General features: G+C 44.9%; 2 protein-coding genes and 1 non-coding gene across 4 annotated transcripts in view; 2 read left to right on the top strand and 1 right to left on the bottom strand.

The window, feature by feature from the left end:
* The window catches only part of Argl (Argininosuccinate lyase), a 77,653-nt gene extending 58,376 nt beyond the window's left edge, over positions 1–19,277 (bottom strand). Inside the window, exons 1-7 of one of the 2 annotated variants that reach the window (XM_050189266.2) lie at positions 19,170–19,277; positions 18,965–19,069; positions 11,559–11,645; positions 10,958–11,041; positions 9,982–10,041; positions 3,744–3,841; positions 29–106 (exon numbers count right to left, since the gene is read on the bottom strand). In XM_050189266.2, coding sequence (XP_050045223.1) covers positions 29–106; positions 3,744–3,841; positions 9,982–10,041; positions 10,958–11,041; positions 11,559–11,645; positions 18,965–19,069; positions 19,170–19,178 — 521 coding nt within the window. In that variant the 5' untranslated portion in view covers positions 19,179–19,277. The remainder of the gene's footprint in view (positions 1–28; positions 107–3,743; positions 3,842–9,981; positions 10,042–10,957; positions 11,042–11,558; positions 11,646–18,964; positions 19,070–19,169) is intronic. The other variant, XM_055076555.1, reaches the window with a different exon arrangement.
* Positions 674–857, top strand: LOC126542570 (U2 spliceosomal RNA). The gene has a single exon (XR_007601827.1). It is a non-coding gene; the product is annotated as a U2 spliceosomal RNA (small nuclear RNA).
* Positions 19,278–19,362: 85 nt separating the features above from the next.
* LOC126542297 (DNA repair protein RAD51 homolog 3-like) lies at positions 19,363–21,101 on the top strand. Its single transcript, XM_050189317.3, has one exon. It carries the CDS (start codon positions 19,462–19,464, stop codon positions 20,392–20,394), a length of 933 nt encoding a protein of 310 aa, XP_050045274.1. The 5' UTR covers positions 19,363–19,461; the 3' UTR covers positions 20,395–21,101.
* Positions 21,102–24,223: the final 3,122 nt, after the last annotated feature.

Genomic DNA, 24,223 nt, shown 5'->3' with positions numbered 1-24,223 from the left:
GAATATGTCAAGCCGCAATTTCACCTACCTGAGCATCCAATGGGAGAAGCGGATAGGTTGAGCCTTCTGGAGGTGCGTGTAGCCAGGCATAAGCACGTCGATTTCTCTGAAAGACGCCAGATGTGTAGGTATGTTGCATGTTTCTAATCAAACACGCACAGTATTTGCATAATAAAGCAGGCTGTTACATTTACACTTCTATTTCTTCCTTCCTGTTCACTTCTTCAAACAACAGTATTCGCGAAGTAACAACTGAGCACTCGGTCATTAATCTTTCCTTCAGGTAGAATTTTCGTTAGAGTGTGTCAGTACTTTCCAGTACTGTCGCCGCATTACGGGTCGAGCGAACAAGCTCTAAACAAGTTCTGTAGCTTGTTTGCTCCAATGCGGCAGCAATGCCATCATACAGCTTGTTTATTCAAATCAACGAAAGAACAAAAAGTAGGCCACACACAATGCGACAAAAAAATTCAGTGCCATTCCACTATGTGAAGGCCGGATGGGGGCCTCACGTACGGTTCGCATTTCCTTTCCGCCTCGCGGTCCTGGCGGGCAGCACGCTTACGAGACCGCCGCCACGGGAGAGCGGAAGGAAAGGAAAGGAGATGCGCAAGCGCTTGAACAGAGGGTGTTGGCTTGAAACGTCCACAAATAGAGAGGGCGGTGCGAACGTAGAGTTGGCCCGCGCGGATCAAAATGTAGTACCTGTTCTTATCAGCCTAATGTGTGATACGGATTGTACTTGGACCCAAGGTACTGAACTTATTTTTGCAAATTGTGAGAGTGCTTGAAGCCTGCTTCACCTCCGCTGCAAGTCGGCTCGGTATTGCACCATCTTCGGGATCGGCCCACGCTCTTGGCCTATGGGCATCGATCCGCTGGAAACTAGCCATATACAGCTTTGCTGTAAAAAAATATAGATAAACGCCATCTGATTTCGTCGGCCAATCGGAAAAGGTTTTTCTTGTTCATCTGCAAGATACATTTGGGACTGGCCGCTGGTTTTTCACGTGCGTCAAAAATTATGACCACAGCTGTATTTTCCGGGATGGAGCCATCATCACGGGTTGTTTCAAGTAAACGGAGCTTGAGCAGAAACGAAAAGAGATGATCACCAAAGTGAGCGATAGCTTGTGCGACAATAATCGCGGTCACGCACACTGCGTCGAATTACCGCACAGGCAGTTGCAATGGGTAAATTCTGTTGCGGCCGAATGTGCACTCATCGATGTGCCGAATTGCCGCACAAGACAACAAGGCGAAATACTATACCGAAGCCGAACCAAGGCTCAGCGGCGCTGGTCACGAGCAAGGCTGGCGTGACGTCATTACACCGTATACACGCAGGAGAAACGCTTGGGCATTCAGGCGAACGCACGCGCTATAGTGCAACTTCGGCTGACGCCGCCCCCTCCATAGCTCCGCGGCGCCTTCACCTTCTCCACATCACGTCACTTTCTCTCGCCTTTTCCTCCTCCGCTGCTATTCGGTTGGATAGACGACCGCGAAACCACGCGAAAGGGACAACGGAATGTGTTGCTTTAAATGTTCGTCAGATGCCAACATCGAGATCATCGTTTAAATTGGAACGCGAAGCCATTGCAGCTCATGGTTCGCGTCCTTTTTACCATTTCTTTCTTTCTCTCTCTCCATATTTCTCACTTCACGTGAAAACAAAAACAAAGAAACATAAAGGCATTCTGTATTCGATATCTTTTATTTCAAAATTTTCTTACATTAGCGTTTGATTTCTTCAGGAAATGTTATTCTTCCAACGCCTTGCAGCATTTGTACCCAAAGCGACAGAAAGTTTCGGAGAATACAAAACGCTGCCGGTTGAAACCAATTCCGCACCCTCCGTGCATCTTATGCGGTGCTCTTCAACGCCCGCGAGTTGACGGAACGCCTTGCAGGCAGTATGTCAGAGCGGAACAAAAACCAAAAAGAAAAACGATAAAAAACAACAACAATATTTTTGCCTGGAACGAAAACATAACCGAAACGTTATATATTATTTTGTTTCGGAGTGAAAGCGAAATGTTTTCGATCGGTTTTCGGTTCAAGAGAGAAAGTCGGCCAACCGAAACAAGTGACTGCAGGTGACGTCAGAATTAGCGCGTATATCTCCGGCAAGGATAGTGCGAGCGATAACCGGTCGAGCGCTAGCTCCGCTAATCTAAGCCTGCCGTTCGTTTCTCTATAGCAGATCGACGTCGTAGCAAAACTGGGGGCTTGCACGCTGGAGAGCTTATCATTTCGTTTTCTGGGGGTACAACGCTTTGTCACCGAAGTTTTATCGTTCGTTTGCTTTCGTTTAAGTTCATTTTATCGAAACAGCGGTCTCGCATTTCGGCGAGTACACTCGATGACTTGTCGCTTCTAAGATCATGCTCAGTGCCTTGAATCAATGCACTGCGTTACTTTGCTTCGAAAATTTTTGCATGCGAACAAAAACCGTTATGAACCGTTACAAATCATTTTTTTTTTCGTTCCGGAGCAGAACCGGAATGGAACGTTTTTCAGTGGAACGAAATTAAAACCAGAACGAAAAACGTTTCGTTATGACACCCTGCTTGGAGGTATCACATTATCACACGAAAGGTTATCACACGATGTGGCGCAGTCATCCTGCACCAAGCTTTAAGAAAAGATGGATAATTTTACACAAATAGTTACAAGTACATAATGTTCGCAGTCGAGTTGCGCACCGCCAGTAATATTTGATGACAAACGATTCTTTATTTATGAACTAATTAGCTAATACTGAATCTGAGAAAAAGGTTATTATTTGCGCAGTGGGCATTAAGCCTGCCATTCTGATTTCTAGCCTGTACTACTATATGCGAACAAGATAGTTTTTTTTTTTTTTTTTTTTTTTTTACTGAAATACAGTTACAATTGTCGAAGTATCAATTAAGAAGTTGTAGGGAATTATAAGAAACATCGAATGGGTACGTGTTCAGGACGTGAAGTGTATGGTCATATATCCCTACTGAAAAAAACCATATGCCCCCATACGCCCAGTGTACATAATCCTATATGATCATATATGGGTTCCTTAATAAAACCCGCATGTTTCCATATAAACCCACATGATCATAAAGGAATATGATGTGGGGCGTGTGGTTTTTCAGTTGGCATTGTTTCTGGCTCATGAAGATTTAGTTATTCGGTTCGACAATCGGTACAATCGGTTCGATAGTGAAACGACTATAAAAATAAATCTAGGATGGGCTCCTCCAAGCGAACGCCGCAAAAAACCTTCATCTGAAACTTTTTTACGCTATATAGAATAATCAAACTGGAACCAATGCCTCTTCGTACCTGCGTCCTCCGTATTACTTATCTACCCGAAGAGACCATGTGTTCTGGAGTATGCACCCAGGACTGACCTTTTAAATGTTCTTTCTTACCGCGGACCATATCGGAGTATAATTTTTTTACCGGCTGAGTTTTGTTCGAAAAAAGAATAAAGAACTCCGGGACAACGTCGGTAGCGTAACAGAACATTCCCAACTTTGAGCTTAATTCTCAGTGCTGTCACCGTAAAAGGAGCTCAGAACTTCTGAGCCAAAGACACAGGGCGTGGTTATCCTACACATTGTTTCGTTCCTTTGTCATGTGGATTTCTACTGCGATGTTAAGGCCTGTATTTCATCTAGGCAGTTGTTTTTATCGCAGTGGCCACCACCGAAAGCTGTAACGCTTGTCTATTCACAAATAATTCGTTCGAAGGGTCTCACCTCTCGGCTCTTGTGCAGGTGATCTCAATGAAGCGCCTTATATGTTCAACCAGCGTGGCGACGGATTTGCGTGTCCACAACCTTAGATCCGTGGCAACCTGCGACGCGCGGAGAATTGTTTAACGAGGAGGCGCTTAAATGCATGGTCTGTGCCATGCAAATATTTATTTGGATCATGCATTAAAATTCTACAGATAGCACTTCTTGTCGGCAAATGTTTACCGACTTTTCGCAACTGACTTGTTCGTTGGCCGGCGGGCTGCGAATGGACCGGAATAAATGTCGACTCACAGGCTTTCGCATGCAGATAGTTTATAGGTTTCATATCGCCGAAAAGACAAATATAGAATTGTAAGAACCATACGTGACGTCTTTTTGAAGTTTGTATATGTTACTTTATTATATATTCTCTTACAACTATACTACATATCGCGTAGCAAGATATCGCAAGAGCGGGTGCATAAAATATTCAAAATCAAAACGCATTTGAAGAACAATATTTAAAGGAGCACATTATTAGCAGGAACACAAGAAAAACACCATCAAGGATCATAAAAAATCTGTAGTTATAAAGGATGACGCAAGGCTTAGTGTCACAGCTCCAAGACTGTAAGGTGAGGGAATACATCGCGATAATTGGGAGACGAATTCATCCTGTAGCTAGTTTACGCAGTGACCCATCAAGCCCATTCTAGCTGTCTATTGTGTGAGAAAAAAAAAGGAGGACTTATCTGGAGATCTTACCGAGCAATGTTTAGGGAATCACTACATCGGGTGAGTCGGGCAGTGGTGTTATGCAAAAACTATATGAAGCGATTCCAGAAATAACGCCACCGCTTACAATGATGCGGGCAAATAACGATCATAACAATTGCAAGGAAGTATGAAGGTGTTATTTTGAATTGGCTTAGGGTTAACGGCATTCTCAGACTAATGTGGTGACCAGATAACTGACGTGCACTCGAGCCGCAACCTTATTAGTGATTTGTACGCTGTTGAGGTGCATTCTCTTGTGGCACAGCACAGGTTCCTCTTAAAATATCCCAATTTGCGCAACGCTTTTGTGCTAACTCAGTCGATGTGCTTATGGAATTTAAACTTAGTTCATTTTTACACGCCATTTAGCATACCATTTCAACATATAATTTTAACTCTGTCGATGTGTTTATACTATGCTTACGTCAGGTTTAAACGTAACTCCATTGTATCTGAACTCCTCAACGCACACAAGTTTAGACGATTCATTAAAGTACACGAACTGTATATTGTTTTCATTTGTAACATTAATTGAAATTTCTTTAAAAGTTAATTGACGTTTGCCACGTTTTTGTTTTCTCCATGCGCAAAGCCGAGAGAAGACTTTGTTTAACTGTAATTGGTATTGTGTATTAGCTTTGTCATATATATATATATATATATATATATATATATATATATATATATATATATATATATATATATATATATATATATATATATATATATATATATCCAGAAGTCGACGCAGCGTTAGCGCCGACTGTTGACGGGTCAACAAAAACCCCTCTACTTGAACCTCACGACCTGAACTAATTGATGAAAAGGACCAACGTCGAATGCTACTGTGGGAACGGCTTCGACCTCGGATTCCCATATTACTGCGCACTTGCGCCTAATGCGGTGGCGAAGGTGCAACGTAGGAGGCGAGGTTCGGCGGAACGGTGCGATATCATGGCGGGATATTGCGACCGATTCGACGATCGTGATTGGCCGCGATACAGTCCTCAGATTCCCTAGTTTAGTCTCCTAGGGAAACGACGGGATTAAAATCGGTGATTTCTGGTGCAGTGCGGGAGGGGCTGACGAGCCCTGATATGAACTCAGACGTTTAATATGCTACATGGAGTGGTCACCTGTATCTCGAGCCAGTGTAGATAACGTAAAATAAACCATTTTTCCTTAATTCCTACTACCGGACGTACTAGTCGATGGGCTTGGTGTATTCCCGGCCCAAACGCCACTTCGAGGCGCAACAACGTTTAACAGCAGCAAAAATACTAATATTTTACTAATGTTCCAGCCGGTGGCCCGGCTAGGAGTGAACGAGACTACAGAAGACTGCAGTCTCGTTCACAACCGACGAAGGCCAGGCTACCGGACGAAACGTTTGCAAAATAATAGTATTTGTTGTTAAACGTGTGAGCATATATATATATATATATATATATATATAGAGAGAGAGAGAGAGAGAGAGAGAAAGCACGCAGTCACCTGCATATAATCTTGTTTTAACGAAGGTCAGTTACTTGAACAACATCGTTAATGATGATAGATAATAAAGGTGAACCAGAGGTAACATTAGCGTGGTATAAGTAAGCACGGTTTAAAGCAACAAAGTGAGCTCTGGAACGTGAACGCAGTCTTTTATCCAAACAAGTGGCTCTGTGTGATATATAATCACGCAGAGTTTGATAAGTTCTATGAATATCAATTTTTAATGTGTAGTCAATAAACAGAGCATCAATATGGCTGCTGAGATTAAGTATACAGACCGATATCACGTGAGAATTCTAATCATCAAAACAAATTTTTGTAAATCACGTGAGCACGTGCATCGAAAACGGCGTGATCCGCTGTGGCGCCACCAGTCAAGGACTGTTGTCTGGGAACGGCGTGGAAAAAGCGCCAGGAACGTTCGCGCTTGGGACCAAAACGTTGCTTGGGACGCCGTTCCCCGACGCGTCCCATCCCCAGCAGCTAGCGCAGTTCGGCCCAACCAAGCGGCCGAAATTACAACTACGGCGGTCACGTTCGCCCCCATTGCAGCCCGGGTGACACGGCAGGCCGCACTCTTTTTTTTTTTTTTTTATCCAGCGGCCGTCCTAAGAACTACCAACACTTTTTTTTTCCTCAAAGCTTTGTCTGAAACGCGACGGGGCTGTTTATCATAGCAACATATCTCGCTGGTAAACCTTTAGATGAATCGTCCATGCCCATGTTTTGAACAACGTACGAATAATTAAGCCGGGACAGTTATTACTAATCGCTACTGCACAGACTTCGGATGGATGGATACAACTTTCTTGTATGTCCGGCAAGGTTTAACGCGACCCGGGCTCAGGTCTCCCACGGGGGAACGTCAAGGCCCTGCCTCAACGCCGCCTCATGGGCTTGCTGGACTGCCCACATCTGGATTCCGAGGTCTGAGCTGCGCAGAGCGGCGGCCCACCTCGACGACAGGGTCTCCGGAGTAACTGCCATCCCTCCTATAACTACATTGCACTCCCACAGCATGTGTTTGAGTGTTGCTGATCCTTCCTGGCACAATTTGCACGTGTCGTCCTGATGCTTATCTGGGAAGATACGTTTCAGACGGAATGGATTAGGGAAAGTGTTCGTCTGGAGTTGTCGCCAGGCGACGGCCTGCCTCCTGTTCAATTCGGGACTCGGCGGTGGGTATATCCTTCTAGCGTTCAAATATGCACTGGTTATGTCGTTGTATCTGGTGAGCCTGTCCCGTTCTGCTCGAGAAACGTTCGCTATCGTGCGAGAGGCGTTGCCCTGTTCGGCGCGGCGGGTCATGTCTCGCGCCGTCCTGTGCGCCGTCTCGTTTAGGTTCGGGAGCGCGTCGCCTTCCGTGGTGACGTGCGCGGGGAACCATATGATCCTCGAGCTCGCGGTTTTGGATCTGCCGGCTTTGGCCAGAATGGGCAGAGCTTCCTTGGAAATTCGACCTTTGGCATAATTCTTTACTGCCATTTGCGAGTCACTTAGTACGACTTCGCATTCCTGTTCTGTGAGGGCCAGAGCAATCGCTACTTCCTCCGCTATTTTCGAGTGTTTGGTGCATACACTGCATGTGGTTCTGATTTTTTACTCTGCGTCTATGACTACGGCGGTGTATGTTTGGCCGTTCGCATATTCGGCTGCGTCGACAAAGCGCACGTTTCTCTCCCTGCCGAATGAACGGAGCAGAGCCTCGGCTCTTGCCTTTCTTCTGCCTCAGTTGTAATCGGGGTGCACGTTTCTTGGGATGGTTGCCACCGTAATGGTCTCTCTGATTTTGTTGGGGATTTGCATTTTCTGGCCGTGCTGGTTGTGGTACGTTATGCCGAGCGTGTTCATAATGTGCCTTCCCGTCGTGGTGGTCGACAGGCGTTCGAGCTGCGAGATGCGTTGTGCTTCGGCTATTTCTTCTAGGGTGTTGTACATGCCCAGCTGAGCCAGGAGCTCGGTGCTCGTCGATTCCGGGAGGCCCAGGGCTATCTTGTACGTTTTCCTTATGAGCGTGTTGATCTTGTTCTTTTCCGCGACGTACCAGTTGTGGTAGGCGGCTACATAGGCGATGTGGCTGACAACGAATGAGTGGATCAGTCGAATGACGTTTTCTTCCTTCATGCCCGCGTGTCTATTGGTTATTCTCTTGGTTATTCCGTCTTGGGTGTACAGGCCGATTTCCTCGTACTCCCGGGGTCCTGTGTAGCTCTTTGGTGGCATGCCTTTGAGCGTGGATCGGTAAAGGAGTAGTTCAGACTTGCTCGGGGAGCATTTGAGGCCCGTTCCTTGGAGGTACTCTTCCACTTTGTGAATGGCCGTTTGTAGTGCGTGTTCAATTTGCCCGTCACTGCCACGGTCTGCCCATATCGTTATATCGTCTGCGTATATAGCGTGGTGGATTCCTTCGATTTCTCGTAGTTTGCTGGGCAGACCCAGCATGACTAAGTTGAAAAGGAGCGGAGATATAACTGAGCCCTGGGGGGTACCTGCACTTCCCTGGGTTCGTTCTTCGGACTCGAGGTCGCCAACCGTGAGGGTGGCTTCGCGATCGTTCAGAAAGTCCCTCACGTAGTTGTAGGCCCTTTCCCCCAGGTTCAGATTAGACACTAGTTTAAGGATCGACTCGTGAGCGACGTTGTCGAATGCTTTCTCCAGGTCTAGTCCTAGGATGGCTCTGGTGTTTCTTGTCTTGCCGTCAAGGATCTGGTTCTTTAGTTGTAGCATGACGTCCTGCGTGGACAGGCGGGATCCGAAGCCTATCATGGTGTGGGGGTAGGCTTCCGTCTCTTCTAAATGGCTGTTGATACGGTTCAGGAAGGCGTGTTCCAGGACCTTACACACGCACGACGTGAGAGAGATTGGGCGTAGGTGCTCCAAACTCACAGACCGGCATCTTTAATAATTAGAGAAGCAAAAAATATCGGACCTTAGGTGATCATTAGTAAATGCCAGGCTCGAAGTTTCTGATATCACAACTTGACCCACGTGTATATGAGTGAAAGAATTAAATTTGATTTTATTGCACATAGCTGTACATGGCACATTACGCGCGCGGTCTTCATCGACGTCCTTCTCCGTGTCGTCCTGTACCGCGTCACATTCGTCTGCGAAGCCTCATGACACAGGGTCCAGCATTGCCGTGCGTTCGGCGTTGGCATCTCCGCATTAACACCGCTGTTTGAGTGCAGTGTACATCTACGCACGCCTTAAATCCAATTACCCGTTAGTCACCTCATAGTTATTATAGTGTAAATAAGGTTCGCGTGCTCCACACGGTTCATCAGTGGGTGGGCGTCCTTTATCGCGCATGCGCAGTGTAATCACTAAGCGTCAAAAAACGTCAAGAAGCCCGAGCGCGTGGACCATCGGTCCGCCACGCACAACCGAGTTGATCAGTGCGTGCGCATAGGGCTTATGAATTTCCCATTTCGCCTCTTTCGTTTGGGCTTCCAGGCTAGCTGTTCGATGTGTGTGATTGTATACAGTACATATAAGCACTAACACGTCCACGGACATGGCGGATTTTTGTGTATCCGCTGACAGAATCGGCTGTTTGATTCACTCCTTCAATAAGACCCCGCTTATGACGCTGATGCTCTCTTATCACTTTACTCGCAGACAACTTTCTGAGGCAAGTAATGAAGCGAAAGCTACAGGGGTGGAGCTTCTGCACAGGTGTTACTGCGCCAAGTAGTCCGGCAGAGCTTGACGGTGCTTTTCCTAGAGCAGATACTGAAGGAGCGAGCTTCTGCGTGCGACGGCTCCGCATCTGGCCGAACGCGAACGAGAAACGTGAAATATAGAGTCTAATTTAATACTTGAACGGTGTATTTTACGTACTGCTTTAATAAGGTATACAATGTTTGTGTTTTCTCTTGTCCAGCTTAAGTTAACGCAAATAAGGCTTTGGAACTATTTTCTGAAGTGGAGTTACTTTCTTTTTTTTTTTTCTTGAGAGGACATTGTCCGCGAGTATGATTACCTGATCGTTCCGGCTTCGACCCGTGTGCAGTTTGCCGCCAATCTCATGACCGACGATTTCCTGCGAAGAAAGAAACATTACTGACCAATGGAAATAACGCTGCCAGATTTAGACTTCGTTAGCTGTGGTTATAGAGCTAAATTTGAAGTAAAGAGCGCTACGAAGACGCGGACTAAAAGAGGAATTTGTACAACGGACAAGGCGCTACTTCCAACTAAATGCATTAGCTGCTCTTCAGTCACGCTTACCGAAAGAGAGATAGCTTTTTTTATGAGATAGGGAGGTCGTGGTGTCACATTGGGCCATTCTAGGTTGTATCTATTTAAAATCCTGTTTCTTCAAAAAAACATTTATTTGGAAGTAGCGCCTTGTCCGTCGTACATGTCCCTCTTTCAGTCCGCGTCTTCGTAGCGCTCTTTTCTTCAAGTATGCAAAACCACCTCGCCCACATCAAGCTTCTGCTGCTATAGAGCTAAAGTTCTTGGATTATACTTGGGAGCAAAATTGTAGGTTATTTTAGCCGTTCACGCCTGACAGAAAAATAAGAGTTGGGCTTCCATAGCTGCATTCGTCAACTGTAAGCGAAAATCCATCTTAAGTGTTCACAGAAGGAGGCGAAATCAGTACAGTGATATCTTTATTGTTCAGTCTGTACATACAGACACTACCATCAATTTTCTCCAAGGTGCCGGTAGGATAGCACTTTTGCCTCTGTCTTGTAGCAGCTTGTTCTCTGCAAGTTTTTAATGGCTTTAATATTCACAAATGGTAACAGGATAACAGTAATCCTAGCTAAACATATATTAAATGGGTGTGCACTATAATTTAAGCCGTATTACGAACTTCCGTGGTTTCTCACTTTTATTATGTCTCCTTCTTTTTCTTCGTTCCTTAACGGCTCTGCTCACAGGCGCATTCACTCTGTCACGATGGAAAAGGATGTTGAAAATATTCACCGTAGGAATTGTATGTTTACCTTTAGACGACGTTCATTCGCAGAATGAATGTCTTCGTCATCCCGAGTAACCACGAAATCTCCCGACGACCATTCGTTTCGCACCTGAGATATCAGAATCTGAATCAAAAGAGATCCACTAAAAAGAAACACTAAATCAATTTAGACAACGTATTCCTAAAAAAAAAAATTCTTTTTCTCGACAATAGGTTGCTTATTAGAAGAAGAAAATGGACATCAAAGTTCCTTTTTCTTTATTCGCTTATTTCGCGTTGCAACGCCAGCGCCAGTACGCCATCGTAACGTTGTGCATTTCAAGTTATATTTTTTCGCATTTCCGCAAGCACGCCACGATCAATTTTTGGCTCCTTTAGAACAGAATGTAGTCCATTTCTGTCGATAAACAATATAATTACGTCTTAGCAGACACCGTCAAAATTCATGACGTCATGGCGAACTGGCGCGGGGACTTCTAGGTGGCGCCACCCATCTTTCCTTTATGCGTACTTTCACTAAGCCTTTCCTGGCCGTATGTGTGTCGTCTTTGTTATTGCAGGAGGGTATAGTCTACTAATATATATATATATATTGCCCAGCTACACCGAAGCGCCCTCTCACGTACTTCGGTCAGGCCACGACGAAGTGTGTCCGCTTCCTGCGACGTAATGATGCCTGCGTGTTTCAACGCTTCGGCGTACGCCTTGCTTCCCTGCAATAAACGAGAATAAAGGGATGCCGAAGGCCTCATATATATATATATATATATATTAGGCAGAAGCCTAATAACTCCTGAGGCCTAATAGTCTGAGGCACTTCAGTGAGTGGACATCCACGCGGATGTCCTGCGACATACTCATTGCGTCTTTTAAGCATGAAATGCTTTTTGCTTCCGTTTTCGGCGAGCTTCAAGTGACCTTGAGCCAAAAGCCAGAGCCGTTATCCGGCAACTCAAACGAGAACATCCGGGCATCGTTGCTGACAAGGAAATTTATTCCCCCGTAGGCACGCTTACAACTGGGGTATGAACGAGAAGTACAATATAAAGTGCATCACATGTAATACATCATACTTGATGTAAACAAAACAGATTAACAAATGAAATAATAAATGGTGTCTACTTGACACTGGCTTTGCCACACACAACAACAACAACAACAAAACTCATTACCGCATCCACGCAAGAGCATTATTGTCAGCCTCGAATTTATGAAAGGTACAGATACAGTCTGAACTCAGGCAACCGAATTGAGCATTATTCTGGCTGTAGAAAGACTTTGCCTCGGGAGACGGTTATGTACCGCGTAGACCAGCGGCGAAGAAACTCGGCTTCACCGAGTTTGAACAACTGTTCTTCAAGATGACACCATACTATCACCCGTAGTTTCCGCATTCTGTGGTAAATTGCTCTATTTGACTGCCGAGATCGTTCTGCGATGTTACGGAAGCACCACAAAACGTAGCTAGCGCTGTAGTAGACGAGACTCGCAAACCGATCTCGGCGCTGTGGTGGCCGCACGATGGATATTCCGAACATTCTTGCAACTAGCTTCCAGAAGGTGCGTGCTACAACGCAGTCCTTTACTACATGCGCGTTGGTCTCTGTTTGTGCGCAATATATGCATTTATCATTCGCTACCATATACCAGCGTTCAAGCCTGTCTATCGTTGCTGTCAAGGAAATTTATTCACCCGTAGGCACGCTTACAACTGGGGTATGAACGAAAAGTACAATATAAAGCACATCACATGTAATACATCATACTTGATGTAAACAAAACAGATTAACAAATGAAATGAGAACAAAATGACATCATCCGGACAACCAGTCAAAATTTAAGAAAATGCGGTCTCTGACCCCCAACTCTTTGCACAGGACCGCATTGCATACGCAAGTTACTGCCCAACCAAGTTACAAAAAATATTGCTTCGGAGTTCTTCCTAATGTTTGTTCACAATACCACTCAAGCTGTAACTTCTAGTAAGCTGAAGTTTAATTTGTCATTTCCAATAGCGAAGTTCAAAAGGCAGATACAGGGCCCCCTACACTTCATTGTCATCTTTAGGTGCTGAGACCGGGTTTCCTGCGCTCTTTTGAACGCCAGCGGTCCGCGAGTTCCACGGAGCTGGTTTGGCATCGCCTCGAGAGATGGCGCCTCCTTCAGTCGCTTTTCTTCTACTAGCTGGGCAGCGTCCATATGAACCAGTACCCAGTATGGCGTGGTGCGGTGCGGTGTGGTGGGGTGTGCCATTGCGAGCAAGCCGTACACCCATTTTAAGATTGGGGCTAGTATCATCTCCAACCAATCTGCTTTGCCGGTAGCCATTTCATACTGACATCCAATCTCGATTACGGGAGAGCCAGCAATTTTTCCCCTAGGCTCCATAAGTGTTGTTATTTTTACATTCAAATAGAAACAAATATTCGGCAACTTCGAATAGTGAATTCTCGAATCGGATATTAATCTAACCGCAAAGACTACTAAATCTGTATCTAAAATATCGAATGTTCGCAGCCTCTTTCGATCTCACCTGGCTCGCTACAGCGCTCACATCAGGTTCGAACTTGGACGGCAGGGGATTAGCCGATTAGTACAGTAGTGAACTTAGTTGTCGTGCGCGCTTCTGAAAATAGCCACTCACAAACATGGAAGCGGTTTCAGCTCGCCGAGAGGACAGCAACCGCAAATGTAAACTGCAATTGCTTCCGTCCTTTATTTTCCCTTTTCTTTGTTTTTTTAAGCGAAGCTTTTTTTGCCTAACCTCCGGATTAGTATCTCGGCGAATGTATTCGTGCAGACGAAAGTTACATGTGCGCCGAATGAAAGCACCAGCGAACGGGCACCTAGTGCAAGTTAAAGTCCCTTTAGAGACTTTAGTGTAAGTAAGCGCACATCTGTGATGCTTAACAAAGAAATAAATTGCTACATAAAACTCGAACAAATGATATCGGCTCACAAGCATTGACGTAGCAAGAGGGGAGGAGGTTGAACCCCTCCTCGAAGTTTCCTGACGCTCTCACCTCCCTTCCCCTCTCCTACAGAACAAAAAACTTTCAGAAGGTTGGCTCCGAAAGAGCGACATGGATGAAAGGGGAAGCTTGAATGTGAAAGCAAGGCGAGAGCTAGTGGCGGTCCGTGGGGGGGGGGGGGGGGGGGGGGGGGGGGGATTCATGGGGGCGGTCCCCTCTCCGATGCACAGAAGATTGCGGCCCCACTCATGACGCGCCTCTACTTCATTGCGGATCGTGTTAACCATAACTATGGTGTCTAGAAAGGGGAGGTGTCATAACCGGCCAGGAAAAACTGGCCCCCGTTCGCGTGAATGCCGCAGGGCAGCGCTTTCGTCAGGGGCGCTGCCCCTGACGTGTGTTAGTTTCTGCACACGCGGCCGTCCTCTGCGTGTGCAGAGAATGCTGTAGTGGAAACGCATTTGAATTATTTTTAGAAATTTTAGCTGATACTGCAGTCCTTTAGACATCGCAAAGATTGTATTCCGCTACGGTTATCATGCTGTTTTTGAATACGGGGTAACACAACCGAGTTTACTGCTGGCCACCATACAATAACTGTTGAGGGTGGATCGGGGCTAAAAATTCCATACACAGATAACGATGGGACCAGCGCGTGCTGTTACGTCTCAACACCACAAATGCGTTAATTGGACGTTTGCCACATGTGAAGCCACCGCCCGTCCATCAGCACCTATCCAGACGTCAACGCAGCATGGACACCGACTGTTGAAGGGTCCCACGAAAGGCCCTCACTCCGCCCTTTACCTGTCAGCCTGAGCGAAGGATGAAAAGGAGGGGAACAATGACGACTATTTGCGAGTCACAGTTAATTAGACGTTTAACAAAAGTCAAATCCCCACCCATCTATCAGCGCCTATCCAGAGGTCAACGCCACGTGGACGTCTACTCTTCACGGGTCCCACAAAAGGCCCTCATCCCGCCCTTTACCTGTCAGCCTGAGCGAAGGATTAAACGGAGGGGAGCAACGTGGACGACCTGAGAGGAGCAAATGGCTTTCTTGCCACATATTCCAAACCAGTCTATAAGGAGGCGGAGTTACTGCGGGTTATTGCGAGCATGGGCGTGGTATCGCTCGACAATGATGATTTGCTGCTGGACGGTCTTTAGGTTCCCTCGTCGACTCGCCTAGGGAAGACGACGGTATTAAAAGCGGAGACTTTTCGAGAGTGAGTACAGAGGGTCCTGATGTGAACTTGGACGTTTAACTTGCTCCGGCATAAAGTGGGCTTTCGTAACTGGAGCCGTGTAACTAAGCTAAATGAACCCTTTTTCCTTCACTTTCTCAACCTGACGTAGTAGTCGATGGGCTTGGTGGATTCCATGCCCTGAACGCCGCCATAGCCGCAACAGTGCATAAAAGCTGTAGGCATTGTTGCTTCCCACCAGGCCTTCGTGTCGCCGAAGAGCTTCTCATTCCTGGCACTTGACCGAATCGTCGACCACGGTTCGTGGAAGGAAAATCATTCCGAAAATATTTGGACTTGCTTGTCTAGGAAACGCATTATAAGCACCCCCCCCCCCCTCACTCCCCCCTCCACTTTTTTCTTCTTTTTTATTTCCATTGTCTCTGACTCTCATTATGTTAATAAGCTTAAGAGCTTGCTGTTAGACTAGTTTGTACGCTCTATGAAGAATGAAAACAAGGCAAAAAAAATGGGACAATAAATAAATACCTACAGAACGCTGATTTGCGCACGGCAAAATATATCAAGAACGGGGGTGCTGGGCCAGGGAAGCTAAGAAACCGTGACAACGACCAGGTGGCTGGGTAGGTAGGTGAATGGCTTCAAAGTCCACGCAGAAACATATATATAGAAATGTTAGAGGCCTTCGTACCCTTCAACAACCCAGTGAACGTTGAGTGCGACAGTGACTAACGGGAAACAATATTAAGAAAGGGGAGTGGGAGATAAATACGATGGGGGAGGAGGGGTGGAAGCGCATAAAAGGCATCAAGAACGAGCTACGGATGCCGTAATTTTCACAGAGGCTTCTAAACAGGAATCAGCCCTGCATCGGACTGTGTGCCTCATCGATTCCCGAGTGTGATCAAATAACAATGTGTGTCGTGTCGCGTGATAAGTACAATACCATGATAGCAAGTTACTTCCAAGCATTTCTTCAAACAAGTCGGACAGCAGGTCACCGAAAGTCAGTGAAACTTACATAATATGATACCATCGAAGTTCTACGGCAAGGAAGCTTCGTTCATGTATATTTAAGTCTAGAATGCTATACTATGGGGCCACAACTTGCAAAATAGTGCTCGCCCTCTTCCGTACGTAGCCGTGGCCGTACCACTCAATAGAAGACATGGCTGGAAAATGACGGTTATCTCCGCTGTTACCAGGGCTGAAACAATTAAGTCTGGCCTGCAAACAAGACACGCGATAGTGCGCTGTCTTGTTTTTATTTAGCCCCCTTTTTAGCGGGGCTAAACAACTTTTAGAACGTAAACAAAATTGCACGTATCGCCACTACAGTTGAAACACAGTTAAATTATAACCGCTTCATGCAGACTCTAACAGGTGCGTGCATCTGCACATATACATTTTGGCAACGCCGGAATAATCCACTGCTGATGGAGTCCCCGATATAGACGCGACTACCATCACTGCTTCTCCGAGAACACGCCCTGATTTCCAACTCAACGGTTTTCTTGTAGGTAGCATATCTTGTCGCTAAAAAAAAGAAGGAAGAAAAAACGACTGTTTAATACCTATGGGAGAACTCCTCCTTTAAAATAACTGCACGAAAGGACAATGGTTTCTGCCTGTTAGTTTAAACAAATCCCGTTATTCGTGAAATTATGCAAATCCAACGCACATGTTGGAATCTATGCAACCAGAAGTATTAGCGAAGCGTTTATATGGCATTTTAATACATTTTATAGATCACTCTCACTTTGCATCTAGCCGACAGTTTATATATAAAAAGAAATACTCGTTGGTGAAGTTCACTTGTAAAGGGCGCCTCTTGATGTAGAATGTTGCTGAACTAGCTCGTACGAGAAGCTTCTTGCAACAGACCAGTAATTTAGTCGTCTGAAAATTAAGAAGCAGAACACACTTTGCTGTAAAGAAACCTTTATTTTTCTTTTACTAGCTGTGAAGAAAAAATGCAAGTACCAGAACAAAGCATTCAGATCAAGCCGCTGAAAGCTATCAATGGCCTATCAACCAGAACGTCGGTGCTCGCTTTCTTGCTAGAAGAGTTTAGCATTTCGTACTGACAAGCTAAGGAGAGGCAGGGATACGAAGTGTGCTCTTTTGTAAATTAGAGATAGCGATCCAAATGCGATATCCATGCGATACACATTTCAGCGATAACGAAAAGCATGTGGAAAAGTGGATCAAATTTCCATTTTTCATTTCAACTTGTCCGCAGAAAAACGCGGCTAATTATGTGTGCGAATATATAGATATCCTAGGAAAAATTTAGGTTTCATCTTATTGGATTATGAAACAATAGACCTGATACACTAATAAAACTGATAGTCTTTAGGTCTGTTGGGCCATAAAACAATATCCCTAATACACAGGTAAAACTCATAGCTTGTATTGGTCTGTTAGCTTAAGGTGTATATAGTAGCACTGTGTACCAAAGTGGTTTGTTCTGCAAAGGTGCATTAATTCATTCTAAAGCGAATCTTTCTACGTGAAACCGTGCCAGACTTTGGTGGACGTGGTTGCTGCTGTTGCCTTGCCAAACAGCTCACACACAGGACGCCCCTTATACACCAAATCGTGGCCTATATATAGCCGCATCTGTTCTACCACTACATGATTACAAACTAGCCCAACTAGCCCACCAACACATGCTCAGCTACCACTACAGATGTGCTGGTGGCCAGCTCTGGTCTCTACGAAATTAATCATTGAAACAACAAACCGTACCTAAATATAACGAATAAACAGCTTGGAATGCATAAACCCTTTATTAAAGCGACGCCTTTTCTACCTTCATTCTCGATGTTTGGCGCGTCTGCTTTGTCTATTTCTTGTCAAGCAATACTACCAATGCGAGTTTATATTATGATCACTACTTCTATTGCATCTATTAAGACCTATAAAGCATTTTATTTGTCCCATACACGTTTATATCACTACTTATTGCTTCAATTGGGACCCATAAAGCATTTTATTTTTCTTACAGAACTCTCTGTTGCCCTGATACAGGAGCGGCAGAGATCTTTATGGGACCTGTACACTTTACTATGGGACCTGTAGGTTTTCCTATTGGACCTATATATTTTGTATAAGACCAAAAGAGATTTCTATTGGAATATTCCCTAGGGTAGGGACGTGCTAAGTTCAAAATAATATAACACAAATGGTGCAATTATAACGCAAAAGCTCACACGATTTGTTTTTTGCCGCAAGTTCAAACACGCACAGAAGGAAGACACGTAGAAGACAACACGGTCAGATTAAGATTCTTGGCCGAAGTAGAAATCAAACAGCACGTGAGCTAATGGAAACTTGCTATATAAAAAAGAAAGGTTCAAGTTGCATTGGCGATACATATATATCTTGCTCTGCAAATCGAAAACGAGATTGTTTGACCGCTGGATAACGTAGATTTGTGAACAGCCTGTGCATGCGTGTATGTGTATATATATTCATGGGTCACAGCCCAAACTAAATCAGTTGGAAGTGCCGTCCGTGTTGTCTTCTATGTGTCTTCCTTTTGTGTGTGCTTGCCGCAAAAAAAAAAAAAAAAAAAAAAAAAAAAAAAAAAAAAAAAAAAAAAAAAAAACATGTCCTTTAGCAAGCACCAACCAGGCCGACAAGCAGTTCTGTTGCTCACACGATTTACACACACATATTTACCCACAGACACCCCCGTCTTCATGGTGGCTAACGTATATGCAACATGCTGTTGTTGTGGCCGCAAATGGCTCATGCCAACGTGGGTGATCGCGGCTTCACCGGAGATAAATACAAGCGTAGTTTCCAACAAGAAACTTTACGATAAAAAAGTGCACATGCGTTCACCTCTATGTCTTCTTTCCACAATCTTTGGTCGTAAGTGATGGAGTTAGTAAACTTTAACATAGCTTCACTGGTCTTCCCAGAAAAGCGCCCACCCCATAGCTTATTCTGAAAAAGAAATAAGAACGGTATAGTTTAAAATGATTGTACAAACGTTAAATGTGCTTATTGTGCGGAAAGACTTCTACGAGGCAACAGATCTACTTACAGTCTCCATTGCTGCTATCCGTTGGGCCTTCGCTATCGTGTTTACCGTTAGCTTCGCAGTGCGATGGGCGATAAATGATAATATAAGCGTTCAAGAGCAGCGGCACAGCGGTATCTAAGCGGAAAACAAGAAAGAACAAAAACGAAACTGAAACAAAGTATGATTACTTTTCAGTCAAGCCAAGCCTCTAGACAATTAAAATATTGAGCCACAAATGCGAAGAGGATGAATTCGAAAAACGGGAAGTCCATGCTCTGAAGTTTCTCCTCGTTTTTTTTTTTTCCCCTTCGCGATGTCAAAGCGTGATTTTTGCTCTCTAATCTTGCCGCAGCGAGTACGTAAGCGTCTTCAGGAGGCCAGCATCGAAGATGACGACGACCTAGTGGCATCCGGCCCGTCTTTCACTGCTGAGGCGGCATTGGTTCTTGAGCGACGGCGGGAGACCCCCGTCTTCACGTTTAACACCGCTTCAGATTGTCTCAAGCGAAATGAAAACTTGCACCGCATAGCGACATGGGTTCCCAGCATCGACGCTATGCTTGATGGAGGCATTCCTCGGCGCAAGGTAATCGAAGTGACTGGCGCCGCCGGCACCGGGAAGACCCAGTTCTGCATGCAAGTAACGGCGTCCAACGAACTGTCGAAGAAGTCGACCGTATACGTAGATTCTAAAGGAGGTTTCACGATAGCGCGGTACAGAGAAATCTTGGCGGGAACTTCGAGAAGGCAGGAGTGCACCCTTGTTCCGTGCGGCGGAGCCAGCCTGCGCTACACGTTGTGCGACTCGTGGCAACAACTGGTGTCCACAGTTTGGCTATTGCCCGAGGAACTCAGAAACTGCGAAGCGAAGGAGGAGGAGGAAATAACGTTGGTTGTTTTAGACGGCTTTGACTTTCACCTGAGGAATCAGCTTCAGGACCCCCGCGAGAGGAAGAAGGTGCTCAGCGGACTGACGCAGAAGCTCGTCGAAATCGCGAACTGCGGTGCAGCTGTGTTAGTCACGAATCACCTGTCTATGAAGCCCAGCTACAGCGATCCGTCGTCCCTTGTGATTGCTCCAGCTTTGGGACAGGGTTTTGGGCACGAGTGTGCCTACAGGGCAACATTCGTGGAAGAGGATGGTCTCTATAAAGCTTTTTTTTACAAAGCGCCAACGTTTGGACGGACCATGGTGTTGTTTAGAATACAGCGTGATGGGATTGTTGAAGAGACTGACGGCTTTTAAATACGATGGGCATGAGCCTATATGAGCGTCGTGGGTACATACAAGTCTTACATGTGATATGCTCCACTATTTTAACCTCGTGGTTTAACTATGCACATTATACATATTTACACATACACATTATATACATAATACACATTATACAAAATTTTATCATTTGCCTTCTGTGATACGTTTATCTTGTAAATGGTCGCGGAAGAATTTTCCTTGTGCATGTCTTCCCTGGAAAGACTGAAGTTTTCAGTTTATACTGCAGCGGAAATTGCATTTGGATGTGCATTGCACAGAACTATTGCAGCATGCCTTGTGCACTACCTTCCAAAAATTGTCTTATCCTATCTTATTTGTTGTGTTGCATTCGTTTGACAAACACATGCTGGCTGAACTTTTCGATCTCCTCTGCTGTGCTGAAATAGCAAGTTCAAGGAACAGCATATTTGAGTGAAATTAACTCTGAAACTATAGAAACCTTGAAATCCCATGTCCTGTAAACTTTTGTGGGTGACGACTGTACTATTGGCATCAAAGGAAATGTGAACAGGGAAGTGCAAGCCCAAAGCATTACTGAAGGTATGTGCTCACTGTCGGCCATACATTTCTAGAAACATATTCTCACATCTGGTGTGCCCACAGGGTGCTTGCCACGCTGTGATAGCCTTGCCTCTGTTTTCTTCGTTTTTCGTTTTGCTTTTTAATAACTTGCCATGGTTGCTTAGTGGCTATGGTGTTGGGCTGCTAAGCACGAAGTCGCGGGATTGAATCCTGGCCACGGGGGCCGCATTTGATGGGTGCGAAATGCGAGAACACCCATGTACTCAGATTTAGGTGCACCTTAAAGACCCCACCCTAGGTCGTCCATATTTCCGGAGTCCCCCACTATGGTGTGCCTCATATTCAGACCGTGGTTTTGGCACACACAAAACATTTCTTTTTTTTTTTGCTTTTTAATGGAAGAAAACAGAAGCAAGCTATTGCAGTAGTGCGAGAACCCTCGCACCTTGAGGCATACCAGATATGTGCAGTTGTCTCTGGTAAAAAATAACAGATAGCCTGCTCTGTACCTTCAGCTTTCCTTTCTGTGCTTAATTTGATGGTGGTAGAACATACTCACACACTTGCATACATCATCCTAAATTTCTTTTCTCCTAAACCGTACTCGCATATTTTATTCTTCGAATCAATACCTGCCCTCAAAGTCTTCAGTTTCTGTTCGCTGACGTCACTAAGGAAAGAATGGGAAATGAAGCTGTGCCTGATTCCTAATCGGGAATTCCAGGCTGTGCTAATTTAATGATAGAATCACTGGATTTGGCACATAAAATCAGCAGCAGAGAACTGTTTGGACAGCAGTGGCATTTTATAATTTCACAGGTGTAAACAATTTAAATTCTTAAAAGTTCACAAACCTTTTTGATAAACATAATACTTTTTATGACTTAAGAAGTGTTGATTGGCACACCATCCTGTCATAACACTAAGTCAATTTCCATGTCATGCCTACATTGACTACGTGGCTTGCTGTAGAATTTACAGATTTTTACTTACCGTATCCCTGAGCGTTTTATTTATATCACTCTGCTAAGTACTAGTATCTATCATCATTGAAACCTCACTGGTCCATTAGCGGTAGTATTACTGTCGGAACTTGCTATGGTGGCTCACTGACTATGACATTCTGCTGAGGTAGTGGGTTCGATTACCAGCCGCAGCAGCTGCAGTTCGATGGGGTGGAATACAAGAACGCTCGTCCACATTTATGAACCACCGATAGCTGAAATTAACCTGAAGCCCCCCAACCCACTAGCTTGTATATTGCTTTGCAACGTTAAACCGGAATATTTGGTTTAATTACCCTATCGGAAAAGTTACTGTACAAGCCATCAGTTTTCTGACATTCCAAGGCTTTTCTAATGTGGTCAACACAATGTATTGCCGCAAATCAGGTGTGCAGTTAAGTTAATTATGTCTCCGACCAAAAGGTGGCATTTGTGTAGATCTCGTGTTTCGGAGCCAACTTGGCTCCTTCCTCAGTGGTTAAACTACGGATGATGTTAAGATGAAACTTTTAATGGTACTTGCTTTAAACTTGCTTTCTAAAGTATGCTTGATTGACAGGAAATGTGGGAGAGAGAAGAGGCATTGGACAAGAGATGAAAACGTTGGTACTTAAGACGAGAGGCTGCTATTGTTGGGCCACAGTGGATTTTTGTTTCCTTTTTGCTGAGAGATGACTTGAATTAGCCTAACCGTACGGGTAATTCAGTCTGAATGTTTAGCTTCCTTGTACTACTGTTGTACGAGAATTCAGTCATGGCATGAACACTGTCCCAACTTCAATGCTCTTGCATGTGATAGTATCAAAGGCAACCCTGGATGTTTTAAAGGGACACTAGAGAAAAACACTAAATAAGTCCGGACTTATAAAGCAGTCTTTCAAAGCTCTGCTTTCATTAATTTCAGTGATAGGTTGATTATTAGAAAAGAGAGTAGAGCTAAAAGTTCCATTTTGAGCATTTCGCATGGAAGCCTCAGCACCAATATGTCAGCGTGATGTCTTGGATATTGAAATATATTTCGTTTAATTGGGCTGTTACGGCTCAACAGAAGTTCCTGAAATTTTTGAAGTTAATTCTTTGATTTTCTTAGAATACACTGTAATGAGGTGCTAACTTGGGCCAGCTGGTGCATGTCTGAAAAATGAAATGAGTAACAGTGCGAAAAATGGGACATGCAGACTGAGACAGATGAAGTGCCGGGGGGAACACAATGTAGTCCATCTTTAAATCTAGTCAAATACAATGTAGTCAAATGTAATGTAGTGCATCTTTAAAGATGAAAAATTAACTAGGCCCCATCAGATGCGGTCAAAATTTATGGCATCGCAGCAAGCTGGTGCATTCACCTCAAGGCAGCAGTGCCATCCGTCTGTCATCTTTGAGTACTTTCTCACTTACCAAGCCTTTTCTCGCAATATTACTGAATTTATTGGTATTGTTGAAAGGCACTACTAGTTTACTAATGCAGGTCAATGCATTTCTCTGTTTGGTGTCCCTTTAATATAGTACCAATGCTTGAGGTGCCCTACTAAGCCAGATCTACCTATACCTCTCTGCCAACTGAAACTGTCACAAAGAACACCTTTTCACTCTAGCACACACATAAGATTTGCAATTCCTTCGAGAAGAAAGCGAAGTCATGCAACTGTGCTGCATAGACTGGGACTTGGGGTGATGTTTACTTGCCATTACCTTCATATGATGGGTTGGGAAAATGGCCCCAACTGTCGGGCATGTAAGAACCCAAAGGCAGTCTCGCACGTCATCTGGGACTGCTCTGGTTTCAACATAGAGTGCAGCACATAATGCAAAATTTCTTGTTTGAACAGCAGGCTTCTTTCAAATAAGGTTCTGAGGGTGTATAACGACACTCAAAGCATACTGTGAGCATAAAATATGCTATTCACATATTTAACAGAGAACCTCACCTCCAGACTTTGTCCGCTATGCACATTGCACGTACCCTCCATGGTGGCCTAGCAGCTATGGTGGTGTGCAGCTGAGCACGAGGTCGTGGGATCAAATCCTGGCCGTGGCGGCCGTATTTCAATGGAGGCGAAATGCAAAAACACCAGTGTCATGTGCATTGGGGGCATGTTAAAGATCCACAAGTGGTCAAAATTAATCTGGAGTCCCCATTACGGCATGCCTTGTAATCGTATCGTGGCTTTGGCACGTAAAACCCCAGAATTTAACATTGTATGTGTACATGATCACTGTACATACCCACATCATTGACATCCACACCATCTTTCTTTCCCTTTCCCCTACGT

Source organism: Dermacentor andersoni, chromosome 3 (assembly GCF_023375885.2).
Source record: "Dermacentor andersoni chromosome 3, qqDerAnde1_hic_scaffold, whole genome shotgun sequence".
Taxonomy (NCBI): domain Eukaryota; kingdom Metazoa; phylum Arthropoda; class Arachnida; order Ixodida; family Ixodidae; genus Dermacentor; species Dermacentor andersoni.
Note: the sequence above shows the minus strand (reverse complement) of the source record. Positions and strands in the feature narration are given on the sequence as shown.